Source organism: Microtus oregoni, unplaced genomic scaffold (genome assembly GCF_018167655.1).
Source record: "Microtus oregoni isolate MIOR12 unplaced genomic scaffold, Mior012 000015F_ref0000493, whole genome shotgun sequence".
Lineage (NCBI taxonomy): Eukaryota > Metazoa > Chordata > Mammalia > Rodentia > Cricetidae > Microtus > Microtus oregoni.
The window spans coordinates 37,231,968-37,249,320 of NW_024543074.1; the positions used below are offsets into that span (position 1 = coordinate 37,231,968).

Sequence of the window (17,353 nt, forward strand, 5' to 3'; positions counted from 1 at the left end):
GGAGCTCACCTCAGCCCACCACTTCTCTCCTGTGGTTGTTTTCTGTCTCTGATAGGGCACCTTCCAGGTGAAAGGGGCCTGCTTTTCTGAGTGCTGAGGCACAGCCATGAGTAGGAAGAAGTTCCTGCTCTCAAGCACAGAGGCCAAAGCAACCATGGTGTGTGTGTGTGTGTGTGTGTGTGTGTGTGTGTGTGTGTGTAGGGCTGAGTGGTGGGGATGAAGGCTGGGCCCAGCATGTTGCCCTCAGCATCCTGTGTTCTACATAGCATTGATGGAGGCTCATGGAGTGCCCTCATGGTACGCACGAGGCTCTATGGGATGATGCCATGATACAATATCCATGAGGTCCTAATAGGGCCCTCTGGGGCCCTTGTGCCTTCCTGACAATCTGGTGTGTCCCCCTTTCCCTTTTGTGGAGATGACTCCCTTAGTCAGAATCCTCACTTCTAGGGGACTTGGACCAGGACTCTAGTGCAGCATCTGCCTCCTAGGTCTCATGAATGGAATGCTCTGGACAGCAGGAGCTGGACCTGGCTTGCTTCCCGACAGAGGGTGGCAGCTTACAAACACTTGTGGGAAGGATGACCAGGGCTCTTCACTTCTTGTATAGAGAGGACGGTGCCCAGAGTGGCAGGCAGACGACAGGACTGAGCCCAGAATCTGGGCTTCTGAGTCCTCGCCAGCCTAAAGCGAGCCCCTTCTGCATTTCCTAAGGAAGATGATAGGTCAGGAGTCCATAGATGTCCTAAGTCCAAATTCCCCCAACACAAAGCCCACCCATTCCATCCCAACCCTAACCTCAGGTTCTGGCTTCAGATTTCAGCCACCTCTGGCCTTGGGCAAGACCACTCCTTCTCTGGTGACTGGTGGCCAGGCTTTGTCCTGGCTGGGCCACAAGAGGGGCTGCAGAGCCCTCTCTGTAGATGGGAAGGAAGCCTGTAGGCCTCACAATCCGTCCACTCACTTACATGTAGAGGTGCACTGTACCCTTTCCTGGCCCCAGGGACCCAGGGAGACCAGTGAACAGCCCGGGTACTATAGGGTTAACATCCTCAGAGGCCATTGAGGATGAACCCCACCTCATCATGGTCTACTTTAGGACCCATATCCCATTTCTCTGGTAACTCAGAAAGGTAAACATGGTCTTTGCCACCTTTTAGGATTTAAACTACCATACAAAAAGGTGGACATATTTGGATTTTGTTGAGGCCCATTGAGGCAAAACTCTTATCTCCTGGTCAGAATAGAATCTAAATTCTACCTCTGGCCTAGTGTGGGGACCTGGCAATCTAAGCTTCCCCAAACACTATATAGTATAGTTTTCTCCCCTAGGAGTCAATCCAGCTGGGCTTGTTAATCACCTAAGCAGGTATCCACCCAGCCTCACCCCAAGAAATCTGGTTCACCTGAAGACACCTAAGAGGAAGAAAGAACCAATTATCCCCTTAACGAGATCACATATGTGTCCCTCCCAGGAACCCCTCCCTGAGTGGGGGTTCCTCCTCTGAGTGGGGGTTCCTCCTCACAGAGCTTCCACCCCGTAGCGCCATGGAGCCCACCAACGTTTTAGGGTTACTCAGAAAAGCACAATTTACTTTCCCTTCTCTTCGATCTCTTTCTCTCAGATAATGGGCAAAGCCTGCCAGTGCTTTTCCTGACTCCCTAGACCTTCTCACTCATTCTGGGACGCTCTTCCCCAACCCCTTTCCCATCATGCACCTGCTTATCCACCATGTGACTGCTCCCTGCTGTCCTCCACTGAACAAGCGACCCTCATTTACACAGCGTGCCTTTTGCTCCTTCTCCCTTCTGCTGGAAGCTTTTGGCATTTACACCTTGCCTACCCTGTTGTTATCCTCTCAAATGCTCATAAACTAATCCTCAAGTCCCTTCTGAGTCCGTCTCTAGACTAAGAACCAGAAGGCAGGAACCATGGTCTTCCCAGTAACACAGGGCAAGATGGCTGAATGGAGCTGCTAGAGAGGGAGGTCCCACTGTCTATCACACCTGCTCGGAAAAAGGGGGAGGAACTTCATTTACTTGCCAGGATGAGAGATGGGGACCAGCCAAGACACTTCCCACCAGCCCCGACAACCTGGGCTTGATCTCCTGAACCGACATGACAGAAGGAAAGAATTGACCTTTCAAGTTGTCCTTTGACCTCCACACATACACGGTGGAAAGTGCATGCACACACACACACACACACACACACACACACAAATACATAAAGAAATATAATTTTGAAGTGTTTTAAAAAGCAGTCTGGAAAGGAAGCAGTTCATGCAAAGGTCTGAGAAACCAAAGGGAGGTGGGAAGTCTGGGAAAGTTGGGCAGGAGATGGAGGGAGAACTAAGTGGGAGCAGGAAGTAGGGGCCATGGAGGATGGGGTAGTGGGGACCAATTGAGAGTTTACATTCAGTGTGGTAGAAAGCGGGGCGACCATGTTGGGACTGTGGTATCACAGTGGAATGGAGAGTCCTTGGGGGCTTTGTTGTTAAGGAATACATGAGAGGCTCTAGTGTGGCCCTTTGTGCTGAGGAGGCACCATGCACAGTTCCCTCGAGAGCAGGGACCTCCACCACAGTAGACAGGATGAGAAGAGCAGACTACTCACCAGGCTGTTCGTTGGCTGACAGGCACTCTGGCCTCTGCCCTTGCCACCAGCAGGCCGAGTGTGGAGTGTCTGGGTTGATTGACCCAACAAGAAGACGGCTTGGGCCTTAGGCTTAGCTAGATCCCATCTCAAATCACTGACCTTCGATGATCTTGGTCAAGTCCTAGTCCTCTTGACAAACTTCCTCTAACGCAGAGAAATGATGCCTCTTGGTTGGCCTGCCAGGGCATGGCTAGCGTCAACAGAGACTTCCAGGCACTGCATTTGAATTTAGTAGGCACTCTGTCCCCCGTCGTGACCAAGTGCCAGCTACAGCAGTCTCACCTGTCTGAATGCAAATTCCCAGGGGATCCATTTCATCCCGGATAGGGCAGGAAAGGGAGCTGTCCCGTGACCACTCAGGCACAGCTGTCATACCTGCTCTCAAGTATACTGAGCACAGGGCCCAGAGCCCCAGCATAAATCACAAAACTTAATGTTACACAATGGTTCTTCCTACCTCCCAACGCTTTCAGTATGTCTGCAAGCTAGCCATTAGCAGTACCATCTTAACTGATGGAGAGACAGCAGGTACATAAGTGCCCTGGCAATCGAGTGGCCTGAAATCTGACCTAAGCCAGGAGAGGGGGTGCTGAGAAACTGTAAACTCGGAGGACACCAAAGGCAAGTGGTATGTAGCGACCAGGACCAACTGTCAAGTGTAGCCACAGGCAGGGCCTAGACCTGCTGGTCAGTGCTGGAGGGGAGGCTTGTGTGCAAAAATGAGGTCACAACACTTGGGCCCCAGCTGGCTTAGATCGTGGTGGAAGAATCCTAGAAGAGCTGCAGGGCTATGCGCCTTACCAGACCAAGCGAGGAGCTGAAGAGCCCCCCCCCCACTCCTGCAGACCCCACTATAGGAAAACACTGCTGGAACTCCCCTAGACCACCATACCAGGGGCTAGAGAACACAGCGCTCCTTTTTTGCTCATCTGGAACCACCTACATCTGCGGGATGAGGAGCCCCTGGGTCTGTGCTGGGGCAGAGGGTTAGAGATCTGTCCACTCGTAGAAGAAAGCTGGACAAAGGAAGGGATTCCTCCTGCACAGGCTTTGGTCATGGAGATCCCAGGGTCTGAGCCCTGGGCACAATGACATCAATCTCCAGAAAACAAACCGACACAGGTCCTACCAAGAGCATTTGTCTGCACTCCGTTCTCAGCTCCAGCCTCACCCTGGCCTCAGGTGTCACCAGTTTGACTTGTGCTGGGGAAGGGCTTCTTTCAGTCCACGGTTCTCCTCTCCCTTCTGCAAAGGAAACATGGTTGCCCATCTCAGGGCCAGGCAACCTCTATCTGATGGAGCTCTGGGAGGGTCCAGGACACACCTGTAGTGATAGATGCTTCCTGTGTGAAAGGAAGGAGGGCAGGGCAGTAAGAGCCAAAGAATGAGGCAGAGAGGCACTACTGTGTGGAGGGGGTGGGGAGTGTCCATGGCAAAGGCTGGAATCCTAACCTGGGGTCTGAGCAGAGGCCATGCTGTCTCTTAGCAATGTTGCTGCCATGTCCTACTCTGTCCCTGAAGATGAGCTTCCGCCCCAGGGAGTGCTATGGTCCAGCCTGCAGGGGCCAGAGGACGTGCGAATGCCCGGCATGTGGCAGAGGCAGGCAGAGGACAATGAGACACACATCTCAACACAGTAGCACTCAAAGAGATCAAAATGCATTTAATGTGGTCTAGTCTCGTTGCCTACATCTTTAGATACCGCTATGTATTGAAAATAACATGAAAATTCTCCAGTTTCACCATTTAAAATAGATTTAACATTCTATGACCTCACACAGGGCAGACACCCATACAGGGGCCTCCCTGTGGTGTGTCCTTCTGCCCCCAGGCCCTCAGCTGGACAAGGACCAGGTGGCACAGCACCAGCATGGGCTCAGGGCAGCTGCGTCGTTCTATGCAGCTCTCACACGCTGCACACAGCACCCACCCCACTGACATTCACATACACGCACCCTGGGACCTTCACACACTCACACATGTTCACATGCACAGATGCACGCATGGCCTCCATCAGGACCTGGTGCAGAAGCTTACCACCGGACTCCTCAGACTGCTGCACACTGTGTACAGCCTGCATAACTAGGGCAGGGCAGGGACTCACGTCGGACTGTGATTGTGTCTGTGGCCAGCACCCAACCTGACCAGTTCAGGTTAGTGAGCACCAGACCCACCATACCCGTATAAAAAAAGCAGACACACACGAACTACCTGCACATAAACACCTGTGTATAACATATATCAGTATACCAAGACTCACACACAGGGAGGCAATCATGTGAGCACATCTGTACATGCAGGCACGCACACCCAGCTTCCTTCCTCACGCACTCCCCAGGGGCCAAGCTTTCCTGCTTGGCACAGGCACACGCTCCCCTCAGTGGCCTCCCCCATTAGATGCACTAAAAAGAGGGGCTAGTTTGGTCTTTAGCACAAGCAATAAATAAATACAGGGAAAGAGGAAAAAAAAGAGGGCAGGAGAATTTGAAAATACAGGATCCGCCTGCCTTTGGCAGAGATGAAAGGCAGCTTGAGCTGCTCTCCAGCAGGGCCCAGGGACTGGACCATTCTGGCAGACCTGGGCCTGGGAGGAGGATGGGCCAGAGTGCTGAATGTTTCAGGCCACTGAGATGAGCTGGGAGCAGGCCTTGAAGGACCAGGAGCCCCCAGACCTTGCTCTGGATGCAGGCCCACCTACTCAGAAAGGTGCTTAGGCTCCCACAGTGGTACCCAGGGCCCAGGATTTCCCCTTCTTCCCTCCCGCAGTCTGACAACTGCACAGAGGTGGGTGAGAGCCAAGCACCCCCACACAGAATGCACCCTCAGGCCTCAGGGCCAAAGCTAGAAAACTCAGTGAGATGTGAGGGCAGAGGCCAGGCCAAGAACACAAAGGAGCTGAGGCCTCTGCAGCAAGTCCTAGGCAGACTCCTAGGCTAGAACATAGCATGAACTCTTAAGCTAGATGCCTGGGAGCAAGCCCACCTCAGGTCTCCCTAACTGGGCATGATGGGAAGACTTCACGGTTTGGGACCTCGGGGAGGGAAAGCTCCATCACAGGCCCCTAAAGGCTACACAGAAATTGTTTTATGACATTTCTCTGGTCATTTCTATGGTGGCAGGGGCAGGATGGGGACAGGGAAGGGGTGCTCCTCTCCTCTCCTTTCCTGGACTCTGCCTTCTAGCAGCAGATGACTGGCTGGGGCCAGCTGGGCTACCTCATGGCGCCCCAGGAGTGTGGGAGAAAAGCAGGTAGGGACGTGGTGGCTGTGAGACAGGAGGGGTGCAGCCTGCACCCTCGGTGGGGGGGGGGGGGGGCTTTCTGGGCGTCAGGAGCGGAGTCAGGGGCAGCAGGGAAGGATTGGACAAGTCTGATAAAACCAAAAAGACGGAAGCCAGACAACCAGAGTGTCTAAGGCACAACTCAAACTGTGAGTCCTACGGGGGTGGGGCTGATCCACTTTCTGGGAATGTGGGAACCAGACCCCATGCTAATTTCCTGAGTGTCCTTTCCTAAGAAGCACCCACTCTGGTGTTTCCTACCGGCCCTCACCGCAAGGGGTGGAAACCTCGGGCAGACAGGGAGTGAGGAACAGGGGCACGGAAGGGGGCCTCCCTTGGGTCCTAAACCCAGCCCTGATCCAGCTGAGGTACAAAGGCAAACACAAATGATCAAGCCAGATTCATCCTAGTGGGCCCCCACCCCCAGAGACATCGAGACACTTTATTAGAATCGTTAACATGGTCACAAGCCTGATTCACCCTTAAGCAGGACACGTGAGGGAGACACCAGAACTCCGAGAACCTTCTGGTCTCTCCATCCAGCTGCTTGCCTGGCAGCTGGTAGTAGAATTCTAACTGTCCCCACACCATGGATTTTAAAAAATGCAACCACTTGTTAGTGTTTTCTTGTGTTTCGCAGGGGTTTTTTTTGTTTTGTTTTTTGTTTTTGTAAACAGTCTTATCCAAGTTAAAAACCAATGAGGTGTGCACACACAACTTTCTCCATCAGGGCTGGGACCTCTCCTGAGCTGCTTCTGAGGCCTCCAGAAGAGTCCTCCACTCCTGCTGTTCCCCTTACCCCAAGAGGTCACCACCTCCTTGCCCATAAATATACATGAGGCCACGGGCCATTCATTCTGGTCACCCGCTCTCTCACCAACTTCCCCAGGCTATTGCGGAAAAAACATGGAAAGACTAAGATGCTACAGAGTTTGTGGCCCGAGGATTTGGCTTGCTCTGCTCAAACCCAGGTCCCCAAGGGACCTGGGACCTATTGTGGTCAGGGCGGTGCTGCACCCAAGTCAAGAGCACTCAAATCTCTGACTCCCGTCTGTAGGACCGCTGCTCAAGGGCACCACTGCCAGCCTGCAGTCGGTCAAAGTCATGCTCCGGCTGAGGGCTGCGGCCATCCCGGTCTGTCGCCACCTCATCCTCCTCATCTCGGCTCAGGAAGGCCAGCTCGTTCTCATAGCAGAAGGAGTTGGCACTGGGCAAGAGGAACTTGTTCTCCACCAGGTCCTTGGCGCTGCAGCGGGGAGTAGAGGGCACCTCATAGGTCTTGTGGAAGTGTGAGTAGTCAATCTTGTACTGGTTCTTCTCCTCAAAGAGCACTGGCTCAAAGCGGTGGCCCCACAGGATCTCATTAGCCAGGTAGGAACTGCGAGCCTGCGTGGTCATGGCCGTAGCCTCTACCATGCCTTCTAGGATGACGACAATCTCAAAGTCGTCTGTCTCGAGGTCCTGACGGCTAATGCCGAACAGAGGGCTGGCCTCATCAATCTCATGCAAGATTGTGATGGGTGATACCAGGAAGATGCGGTCCAGGCCCTTATCAAAGCCCACGTCAATGTCCATCTGGTCTAGCGGGATGTACTCACCCTCCTCCGTGACCCTGGGCTTGATGAGCTGAGCCCTCACGTGGGCCTCTACGATGTGGCTCTTGCGAAGGTTGCCCACGCGCCACATCAGGCAGAGCTTGCCGTCACGCAGAGCCACGACAGCGTTGTGGCTGAAAAGCAAAGTCTGCGCTCGCTTCTTGGGCCGGGCCATCTTGGCCATGATGGCACCAATCATGAAGGAGTCAATGATGCAGCCTACAATGGACTGTGCCACCACCATGAAGACAGCCACCGGGCACTCCTCAGTCACACAGCGGAGCCCGTAGCCAATGGTGGTCTGTGTCTCGATGGAGAAGAGAAAGGCTGCCATGAAGCCGTGGACCTGCAGCACACAGGGTGTACGGCCACGGCCCTCGGCTGGCTCCAGGTCTCCATGGGCGACAGCAATGACCCAGAAGATGATGCCGAACAGCAACCAGGAAGCAAGGAAGGCCAGGGAGAAGATGAGCAGCATGTAGCGCCAGCGGATATCCACGCACGTGGTAAACATGTCAGCCAGGTAGCGCTGTGACTTCTCATCCATGTTGGCGAATTCGATGTTGCACTGGCCGTTCTTCTTGACAAAGCGGTTGCGGCACCGGCGCCGTGTGTGCACCTTGCCATTGCCGAAACCGTTGGCGCCGGACATGGTAACCAGGTGCAGTCCGTCCTCCTCTGATGAGACAATGCTGTAGGGGTTGGCCCGGCTGGCTGCGGTCATCCCGGGGTCTGGTGGACCCTGGCCTGCCCCCAGGCTGACTGCAGGCAGGGGCACTTCTGCAAAAGAGAGGACAGTAGGTCTGTCTGGGCAGGCAGTCAGGGCCCATGACGGTAACTGGCAGACAAAGCCCCCGTTTAGTCAGCACAGATCCCGTCTTCCCTCCCACTCAAAGCCTGCTCCTCAAATCCACCTTCTCAGCTTGGAAAACAGGCTCCCCTGGCTCCCAGCAGTGCCGCTCTAGCCAGAAATCTTGGGCTCTGCTTTCAAACATATTTATATTTCTCTCACCCTCATAGCCTAAGTCCTGGTCACCTCCAGCCTAGACCAAGGCAGGGGCCACCTCACCAGCCTCACTTTGTCTCCCTTACTCCCAGTCCCTGAAAGGGACCAAGTTAGATCCCACCCTTCCTCTACTCACAGCTGCAAGGCCTGTAAGGTAGTCCCATAGCTTTGTTGCCTGGTTGAACACACACGCACACTACCCACACACACATACACACACACATATGTGCACACGTGTGTGTGCATGCTATTCCCCCACCTGCCCCCCCTCCCCCAGGCAAACACCCTCCCAGATCAGTGCTGCTGTACATCAGACTGTGCCCCCATGTTGCCAGGGCAGGCCTCCCCATGCCCCAGAAGAGATGCACTTGGCTCTGACCCACACACTGCACACCCCACCCAGCACGGATCCTCGTGTAGAGCAGCAATAGCAGCAACCATAATAGCTGTGACATTGGCCTTTCTTTCCCTCACACACACTGGTCATTTATGTCCCTCACTGTCTTACCCCAGGTCTAGAACAGGTCTGCCAAGGCCAGGCCTCATCGTGTCTGATATTCTATGTTCACTTTGCCTGTCTTCACGAAGTCCACAGCATCCACTAAGCACCCATAGGCTACACCCATGATTTTTCCATCATGGGGTCATATGATATAAGAGTAGACATCCAAATTGGGTCTCTTAAGGTTTCCCTAACTTCAGAACAGGCAACTCCCCCGCCTCTGCTGAGGACTACAGGTCCAGAGACCTCACACTTGTCACCTGCTTCCATTACCACTTTTGGTCTCCTGTAGGGAGCACCGTATCTCCAGGCCAGCCTAGCTCACATTCTTCTCAGAGAAGGCCTGAAGAACGGGACCATGGCCAGCAGAACAAACCCAGGCTTTGTACAACCCTATTGATTCATGAGAACCAGTGGCAGGCTAAGCCAGGTATTGTAGCACTGCCTGCCCCTGGAGACGCTAGCCTGTCTCAGCTGGGCTGAGCAGAAAGTGGGTGTCCTCTGGTGTAGCAGAACATTGATGAGCTGGACAAGAGCCCAACAAAGCCTTGGAGCCCTCAATCACCTGATGTCACTAGGAAGACAAAGAGATCCTAGAAGAAGATCCCATGGTAGCTGGGCACCTAGGGCAGGCTAGATGCTATCAGAGCTTCCTGCCCTTGGACTCTTGAAGGTAGTAGATCTGCCCATTTTTTTCAGACAAGAGGGCTGAGAACAGGAAGACACTCCCCCATTGTGCCTGTAGGCACAGATAGCAATGCTAGAATTCAGCCCTATCTGGACAACACAATCCCTGGCCACATCTACATCAGAGGCTCAGAGGGACACAGCCTGAAGACTCTGCTACCAACACTGTGGTATGGGTGGAGACCATTAGACCAGCCAGATTGGGAAGCACTCCCCAAGTCTGTGCCGTAAGCCACAGTGCTGCTGAGTCCCTGAAGCCTGGCAGACACAGACAGGGCCATGAAGCCTAAGAACCACAGAAAGCCTACTAAGATGGGGAGAAACACATCCAAAACCCTCGAGTCTTCCTGTAACAGTCATAGGGGGTTCAAAGAGGAAAGGAACTCCCAACCAAGATATATGGGCAGTAAGCAGGAGAGCTGAGATCCAAACCTCATGTCTAACACAGTTTCCTGCCATGTGACCTTAGGCTCTACAGGACCATCGGTCCTCATTCTGACATCCTCCCCTACGGCTACGTCAGTTGACCACCTCACCATGGGTCTGTGTAGCTGAGGCTTGTGGCTGTAATGGTGGATGCTGTTTCTGTCTGGGCCAGGAGGCAGAGGGTTGGCGGGGCTGAGGACCCTGGGGATCACACTGGGAAGACAGCTCAGCCCCAGATTTCTGAGCCTTCCAGGGTAAGGTGGTCAAGGTTGGGGTACTCAGACGCCGGGGGGAGGCTACCAGATCCCAGGAGCTAGGCTTGTGTGACCTAGAGGCCTTGAGGGATGTCCAGCGGGTCATGGCGGCTCTGGCTCCCACTATGAGCAGCAGCTGACCTGCAGGGAACAGAATCACAGGCATCAAAGACTGGGGAGCTCCATCCAGAAGCCTGATCCAGGAAGGCAGCCTTCCATCTGGCCAGCCCCATGGAGCTGAGAGTGTGGCAGCCACTTCTGGAATCATCTAGGCAGCATCACAGACCTGGAAACTCCCACTTCTGCTGATATTCCACCCAAACCACAGAGAAAATCAACTTCATCAAGTGTATGCCTGTTCTGTACCTTGAGCCAGAAACCGATGATGAGCAAAGTCCCTTGTCCCCAAACACCCAGAGAATGTACGCGAGCAATAGAAGCAGACAGAGCCCTAGGACGTGGAAGACCCTCATGTGGGGGATGGTGAGGACAGACGCAAAAGGAGGACCCAGAAGCAGGAATTAGTGCCACAGAAGGCCAAAGGTCAAGAGGAGACCCCCACACCAAGGCTTAGACAACAAGAATGTACTAAAGATCTCTAAGAAATATGAGGCAGAGCCTCCGCTGGGGTCATGCAAGCTGGCAGGCTCTTGCTCAATGGGCATGTCATGAGACCGGGAAAGAAAATCAATGAGATTTGTTTCACTTGAAGAGGTCTAAGCAAGAAAAGAGGCCAGCACCCCACTTTAGAGGTGGGGAAACGGAAGCCAAAGGAGAAAACAATGCTCAAGCCAACACTGAGGACCACGTTAGCAAGGCCTAAGCTGGCCAGTGGCAGTTCTGAACACTGCCAGGAGGGAACGAGGAGGCTCAGTGGAATACAGTACCTGAACCAGAAGACAAGGAGAGTCGAAATTGGACAGCGCTCAAAATGAGACCAGGCACAGTGGGTAGGAGAGGCCACAGAACCCGCAGGAAGAAATGACCTGTCCTGGGCCAGATTCTTGCCCTGGCATCTGCAGGCACAGCCTCTCGGCATCCAGTAAGCTTGGAGCACTGGCCAGGGAGGGCCAGGACTGGAGCTCTGAGTGAAAAGAGCTGCCACCTAGCCTAGGGTGGGGCCTGGGAGTCACTGGGAGGTACCTCCGGATGGAGCAGGACATCCCATGTCAGTCTCCAAAGCTCTGGACACCTCAGGTTTCGCTAACATCCGGGAGGAACTGGGACAAGGCTAGGGACATAGTCCCAGATGTCGCCTGGATAGTGGCCCTGGAAAAGGAGCACCAGGTGAGGCCTCTCCCTTGGGCTCCTCCAGGATGAGGAGCAAAGGTGTCAAAAGTTATCAACTGCTGCTACCTTCCAGACACTCTCCTGAAACTCTGACATGCTCACCCAGGTAATCCCTGTAATGACCATAACAACTAATCCCTTTTCCAGGGAGGAAACTAAAGCTCAGAGAGATTGAGTCACTCGTCAAGGGACACACAGTCTCTAAGGAGAGGAGTTTCTGTTCTGGAGAGCTGGGATGAAAACATCCATCACTCCGGCCTCCAAGAGCAGGCTGGGGGCGGGGGGCGCATCACGTTCCACTACCAGTCCTCCAGACCCCATTTCTTACCCATCTGGTAATAAAACACGCACTATGAACTGTCCCCAAGTTGGCAGTCAACAGCAGACTTTTAAGGGACAGGGGACTCTTGGAGCTCCCGCATCAAAAGACTCCTTGGAGGTCATCTGTGCAGGGAAGGCAAGCGTGTGACCCGCCTGAGCCTGTTCCTTTCACCTGTGCCTGGAGCAGACTTCAATCATCAAGCACAGAGCCTTGTCCCCACTGTAGCCAGGAGCAGCCAATGCAGTCACTACCCAGAAGTCTTAGCATGAGAGGTTCCACGAGAGCTCCCTGCCTCAGCCACAAAAGAAATGGGAGACCAGGCAGGCATAAGGCACAAAGTTCTCGCATAAGCCAGGCCCTGCCCAGAGAGCAAACCTGTGGCAGAGAGATCGCCCGGCCAGAGCTAGGGGATACAAGACCAGAAAGGAAGCTGGTCTCCTTGCTGAGAGTTAAATTAAGTAAGGCTGTTCAGGGGATGGAAAGTTGAGAAGGCTGACATTTCTTTCTCTAAATCTGGGACGATGATTCCCAGGCCACTCTTCCAATCCAGACTCCCTGGTCAAATTCTCAGACAACCTTTGCCCTCTTCCCCGGCAAACGTTCAGGATCGGTGAACACACTGAACTTCTGCTCCAAGCTTACGTTTCCCTATGCTAGGGAAACAATGGCCACTCCATGTTGGGGTGGGTAGGTCAGTGCTGGCCCCCACCCCCAGGCCTCACCGCTTTGCAATCTCTGCCCTGATTCTAGCAGCTACATCAACATTTCTGCCTGAAAGCTCCCTGGCCATTAAATCACACTCTGCCCATGGGCAGGGCAGGCTGAGAACCAAAACCACCAGGAGCTCCATCCACTCCCTGCCCCTGGCATGAGACGGCTCTGAAGTCTATGTTCCACGTGTCACCTTGGCTGGGTCCTCAGCTAGGATCCCCCAACTGGTTAGATCCCCAGCTTGTTCTAGCTCCAATCATCTGCACCCCACCCCCCAAGCAGTAACCCTATCAATAACATGTCTTTATCACTCCTTACCTGTTCCTCCTCTGCCTTGTCTCTCTGAATTTCCTCAGCTTGTCTCACATGAAACTCCCTACACTGGTAGCTTTGTCCCTTGGCTCTGCTCATGGGGCCTCTAGTGTCTCACATCTGCAAAGCCTCCTTGAGTTCCAATATCCCCTTCTCCAGGATGATCTCAGTAGACAGTACAACCCCTCTTCTCCAAGATGTCCTCCGTGCTCTCTCCTCTCCTACCCACTCTATAAAGACCTCTAGTGTTCTCTCTCTCTCTCTCTCTCTCTCTCTCTCGCTCTCTCTCTTTCTCTCTCTCTCTCTCCGTGTGTGTGTGTGTGTGTGTGTGTGTGTGTGTGTGTGTGTTTCAAAACAGGGTTTCTCTGTGTAATAGCCCTAGCCATCCTAGAACTTGCTTTGTAAACCAGGCTGGCCTTGAACCCAGAGATCTGCCTGCCTCTGCCTCCTGAGTGCTGGGATTAAAGACAACCATGCCCAGAGACCTCTGGATTCTCTTGTCCTAGTTTCTACCCATCAGGGCCAGAAGCTGCTTCTACACTGTTTGAAAGCGGTTCTTGTCCTAGCCCCACCTTGGATCAGCCTTGGAGGCCCAGCGGGCTGGTGTGGGCCTTGACACAGGAGCTGAGAAGCGTTCCCGAAGACTGGCGGGACGGGCAAGGAGGTGGCAGTGCTGTGACTGAGGAGACAGATACAAGCACAGGCGGGTGGTCAAGCAGATGGATGGCTAGTCCGGGCTGACAGATGTGTGGGTGTCTGGGCAGGAGCGACCAGATCATGGGTGGTTTGGTGGGCGGGTGGATGGTAGAGCAGGTGAATGGGTGAAGGAAATGAGTAATGAATGGATGGGATGGGCAACTAGCACTTCAGGGCGGATGACTGATAGGTGGGTGTTTTGGTGGTCAGATGAATGGACGGATGGGTGTGTGGATGGGGCGAGGTGGGGAAAGTCGGCGGGGTGCGGAGCAGAATCAGGTGAGAGTGGGAGGTAGGGGTGAGAGGATGCGTGTCTGATAGACGGGGTGTCAGGAGCTACTGGATGGATAGCAACGGCCGACTAAGTGGGTGGAAGGGACCAATGCGGGGGAGCGGAGGCACCAGTGAGCATCCGTTGCTGGATGATGAGCTACACAAGAACACATCAGGACCTCACCCCCACCAGCTTGGAGTTGTCTCTAAGTCCAATGCCAAGTGGCAGCCACTGTCTTTAGAAATACCCAAGCAGCACTCAAAGCCAGCGGAGAGGGGCGGGGCCTCCAGTTATTGGACCCAGAACAAGACAGTCACCACTGATGACGGCAAGTGTCATGGTGCTCTCCAGGCACAGAGTAGACACCTCACACACATCGTCTTGCAGAATCCTCATGGGGCCACAGGTCTGGAATGACTACCCTTCCCTCTTCAGAGAAGCAGCAATGTCTCCAGGGTCATGAAGAAGCTTAGGATGCTATGCCTGTGTTCTAGTTACTCCTGCCAGGTTTCCCCAGTGCCACCCCCAGACAGCGGATAGTGTGACAGGCAATATTCCCATGGATGGTGTGTAGGTGAGTAAACAGAGGACAGGGGGGCAGTAGCATTTCAAAGGTGCAGACAGGAACGTGCCTGCTTGCACACACACCCGACAGGGTACAGAATCAGTTTTCCATCTGTCAAAGGGGCCCCTACCTCCTGACCCATCTGTCAAAGAGATTTGGAGAGAGGATGATGGGAAGGGCTCCCTGGAGGCCAGGACCTTAAGATGTTGTCACCTTCCCCACCTTTCAGGCAGAGGTCATGGGGACGCCCAAGTCAGTTCTGTCACACTGGCTTTTCTGGTTGGGATTAAAGAAATGGTCAGTGAGTCACCCCCACATTCTAAGCCTCTGGGGCAAGTGACAATGGCAGGTTCGGAGATGCAGAGTTGTTTTCAAAGCGGGGCTCTTCCTCTTACAAGTTGTGTGGCCCTCGGGGAGTTACTTCCCCTTTCTGTAAGCCTCTTCATCCCTCATTGTCATCTTTAATGCCACCTGTGCCCATGTTTGCCCCTCAGCCCATTTACTCTAACCAGGAATCGGGAGGCAGGGCCAAATGTCACACAACTGGGAACGTCCACGGCAGGGACATCCTGCCCGTGAATTGTGGATGAGTCCAGACTGGGCTTGGACCTATGTGCACTATTCATTCCAACCCAGACTTGACGGATGGCTCCTCCCACTGGGCACAGCAGGAGCCTGAGACTAAGAGGTCAGTCATCCAGGTCAGAACTCTGTGCAGAGAAGCTACAGAAGGTTCCAGAGAAGAGTGAGGGCTGAGAGTTGCGAATAATTTGTTCATCCCACTTCCTGTTGGCCACCTGGCTACGGCCAGGCTCTCTCAATCTGACTCCTCACTGGGGCTTCCCCCAGACCCACAGCTCCGGTCCAAAAACTCCAACAATCGTTCCTCTTTTTTATGAGGAAACGGGCTTATTACAGAGAAGTGACTCACCCAAGGTCACAGAGCCCGGGTGGTGGCCTCGGACTTATAGATATATGGTCCAGGGCCCCTTCCTTACCCTATCCTGCAGCAGCTACAACAGTTTACCAATAAGCTGCCCCCTCGGCTCAGCAAGAGCATCTTCACAGGAGCAGACATCATCCCAGATGAGAAGGCTGAGAGTACAGGGCAAAGCCTCTCTAGATCTGAGGCTTGGGCCCCAGTCGCCAGCCAGTGAGGGAACGGCTCCGCTGGCCCAGGCCTCTTCTCATGCTAAGGCTGGAAGGCCAAGTTCTGGAGGAGACAGGCACTTCCTGAGGCTCAGGTGACACGCAAGGCTCTAGCCAATATCCCCATGAAACTGAGCACGGCGCCAGGAAGTGAGAGCCAGCCACAGCTCAGGGGATGGAGCCTGGCCCAGCAAAGAGTAGAAGATAGCATGTCAGCAATGATACCAGTTTTTGAGGGCCCCTTCCCTGGCTTCCGACTCCACACACCTCAGCAGGTGCCACGGGATGAGCAGAATCCTAGCTCTCCTGGCGTGCAGCGGCGGCCACACGGCAAATCAGGGTCCTCGGCTGTGTTCAAGAGTGTTGGTTCAGGATGTGACACCCCACCCGGACAGCTGAGGACAGAAAAGAGGCTCCACGTGCGTGTCTGGACACTTTTTGGGAGGCATCCAGCATCTCCTCAGGGTACATTCAGTCCCCTTGCTCCCCATAACCAGGGCACCTGAGTCTCAGTGTTCAGCCAGAGGTGACTGAGGGAGTTGGGGATGAGGAGACACACTAACCCCAGTGACATGCTGTCCTAGATGGCCAGGAAGAGTGGACAGCACCCTGGGAGCCTGAAGTTGAGGCCAGGACTAGAGGCTGTGGCCCCATCAGGGTAGACAACGGGCACCAGATGCCAGAGAATGTTTCTATGATATTTTTATCTTGAGAACATCCTTTGGGAGTTGGGGGACAGAGTGTCCTTGGCTCCAGGCCCCTGAGAGTAGCAAAGAACAGGGACCTCTGAGTATCCTCTGCCAGGACCGCAACAGTTGCAAGGCCCCATCCTGGGGTAAGGAGCACCCGGCCAGTATTTGGGTTTCATGGGTCCCTGGGTTCTGATCCAGCTTGCTGTGTCCAGGGAAGTAGATGTAGATCTCTGCGCCTCTCTCGTGTTCCTGCTACTTCTCCACAGGGCCTGTTCAATGCCAGCTCAGAACTAGGAACTTGAAGAAGACAGAGTGAACCTCTGACTTCATTGGATGCTTTACCAGCAAGGGATGAAGAAAGGCAGCTAGATTAGAGACACACCAGAGCCCTGGGAGCCTAGGAAGGCTCTGGCCCGTGGTGGAGAATTCAGGAGTTTCTAGGGGAGCCTCACTAGGCCTAGGAGAAGTGCACCGTCACAGGGACCATCCATCCTGAGATGGCCAACAACAGCAAGGGTAGGAGGGAGCCAGAGGTGTGTGTAAGTCTCAGAGTCTCCCAGATCTAGAAGCAGAATCCAGCCAGCTCTGCTTCTCTCACACTGGGCCTTGGCAAGCTTTGCCACCTCTGAACTTTCCTGAGCCTGCCAGTAAACCCAGGGGCCTTCCGACCCAGCAGTCCAACAGCCTACAGAACCTGGGGCTGAGAAAGTCTAATGGAGCACACTGTTGTCAACCTAATTACAGGGAAGGTGAAGCTGTATTGAGAGTTCCAAAGGAAACAGGCCCTGGTCCAAGGTTACACTAACAGATGAAAGAAATAGAGGCCAGAGAAGGCTGCATGTCACACTGACGAGCTTGGACTTATTCCCACGAGTTGCACAGATCTCGAGGGCCATGATGGAACCTGAAAATCTTAAGTTTCAGCAATATGAAC

The 17,353-nt window shown here is 54.0% G+C and overlaps 1 protein-coding gene across 3 annotated transcripts in view; it reads right to left on the reverse strand.

The window, feature by feature from the left end:
* Window positions 1-4,301: 4,301 nt before the first annotated feature.
* Kcnj12 (potassium inwardly rectifying channel subfamily J member 12) overlaps window positions 4,302-17,353 on the reverse strand; it is a 47,529-nt gene continuing 34,477 nt past the window's right edge. For all 3 annotated transcript variants that reach the window (XM_041665386.1, XM_041665387.1, XM_041665388.1), the window contains exon 2: window positions 4,302-8,313. In XM_041665386.1, coding sequence (XP_041521320.1) covers window positions 6,971-8,257 — 1,287 coding nt within the window. In that variant the 5' untranslated portion in view covers window positions 8,258-8,313 and the 3' untranslated portion in view covers window positions 4,302-6,970. The remainder of the gene's footprint in view (window positions 8,314-17,353) is intronic.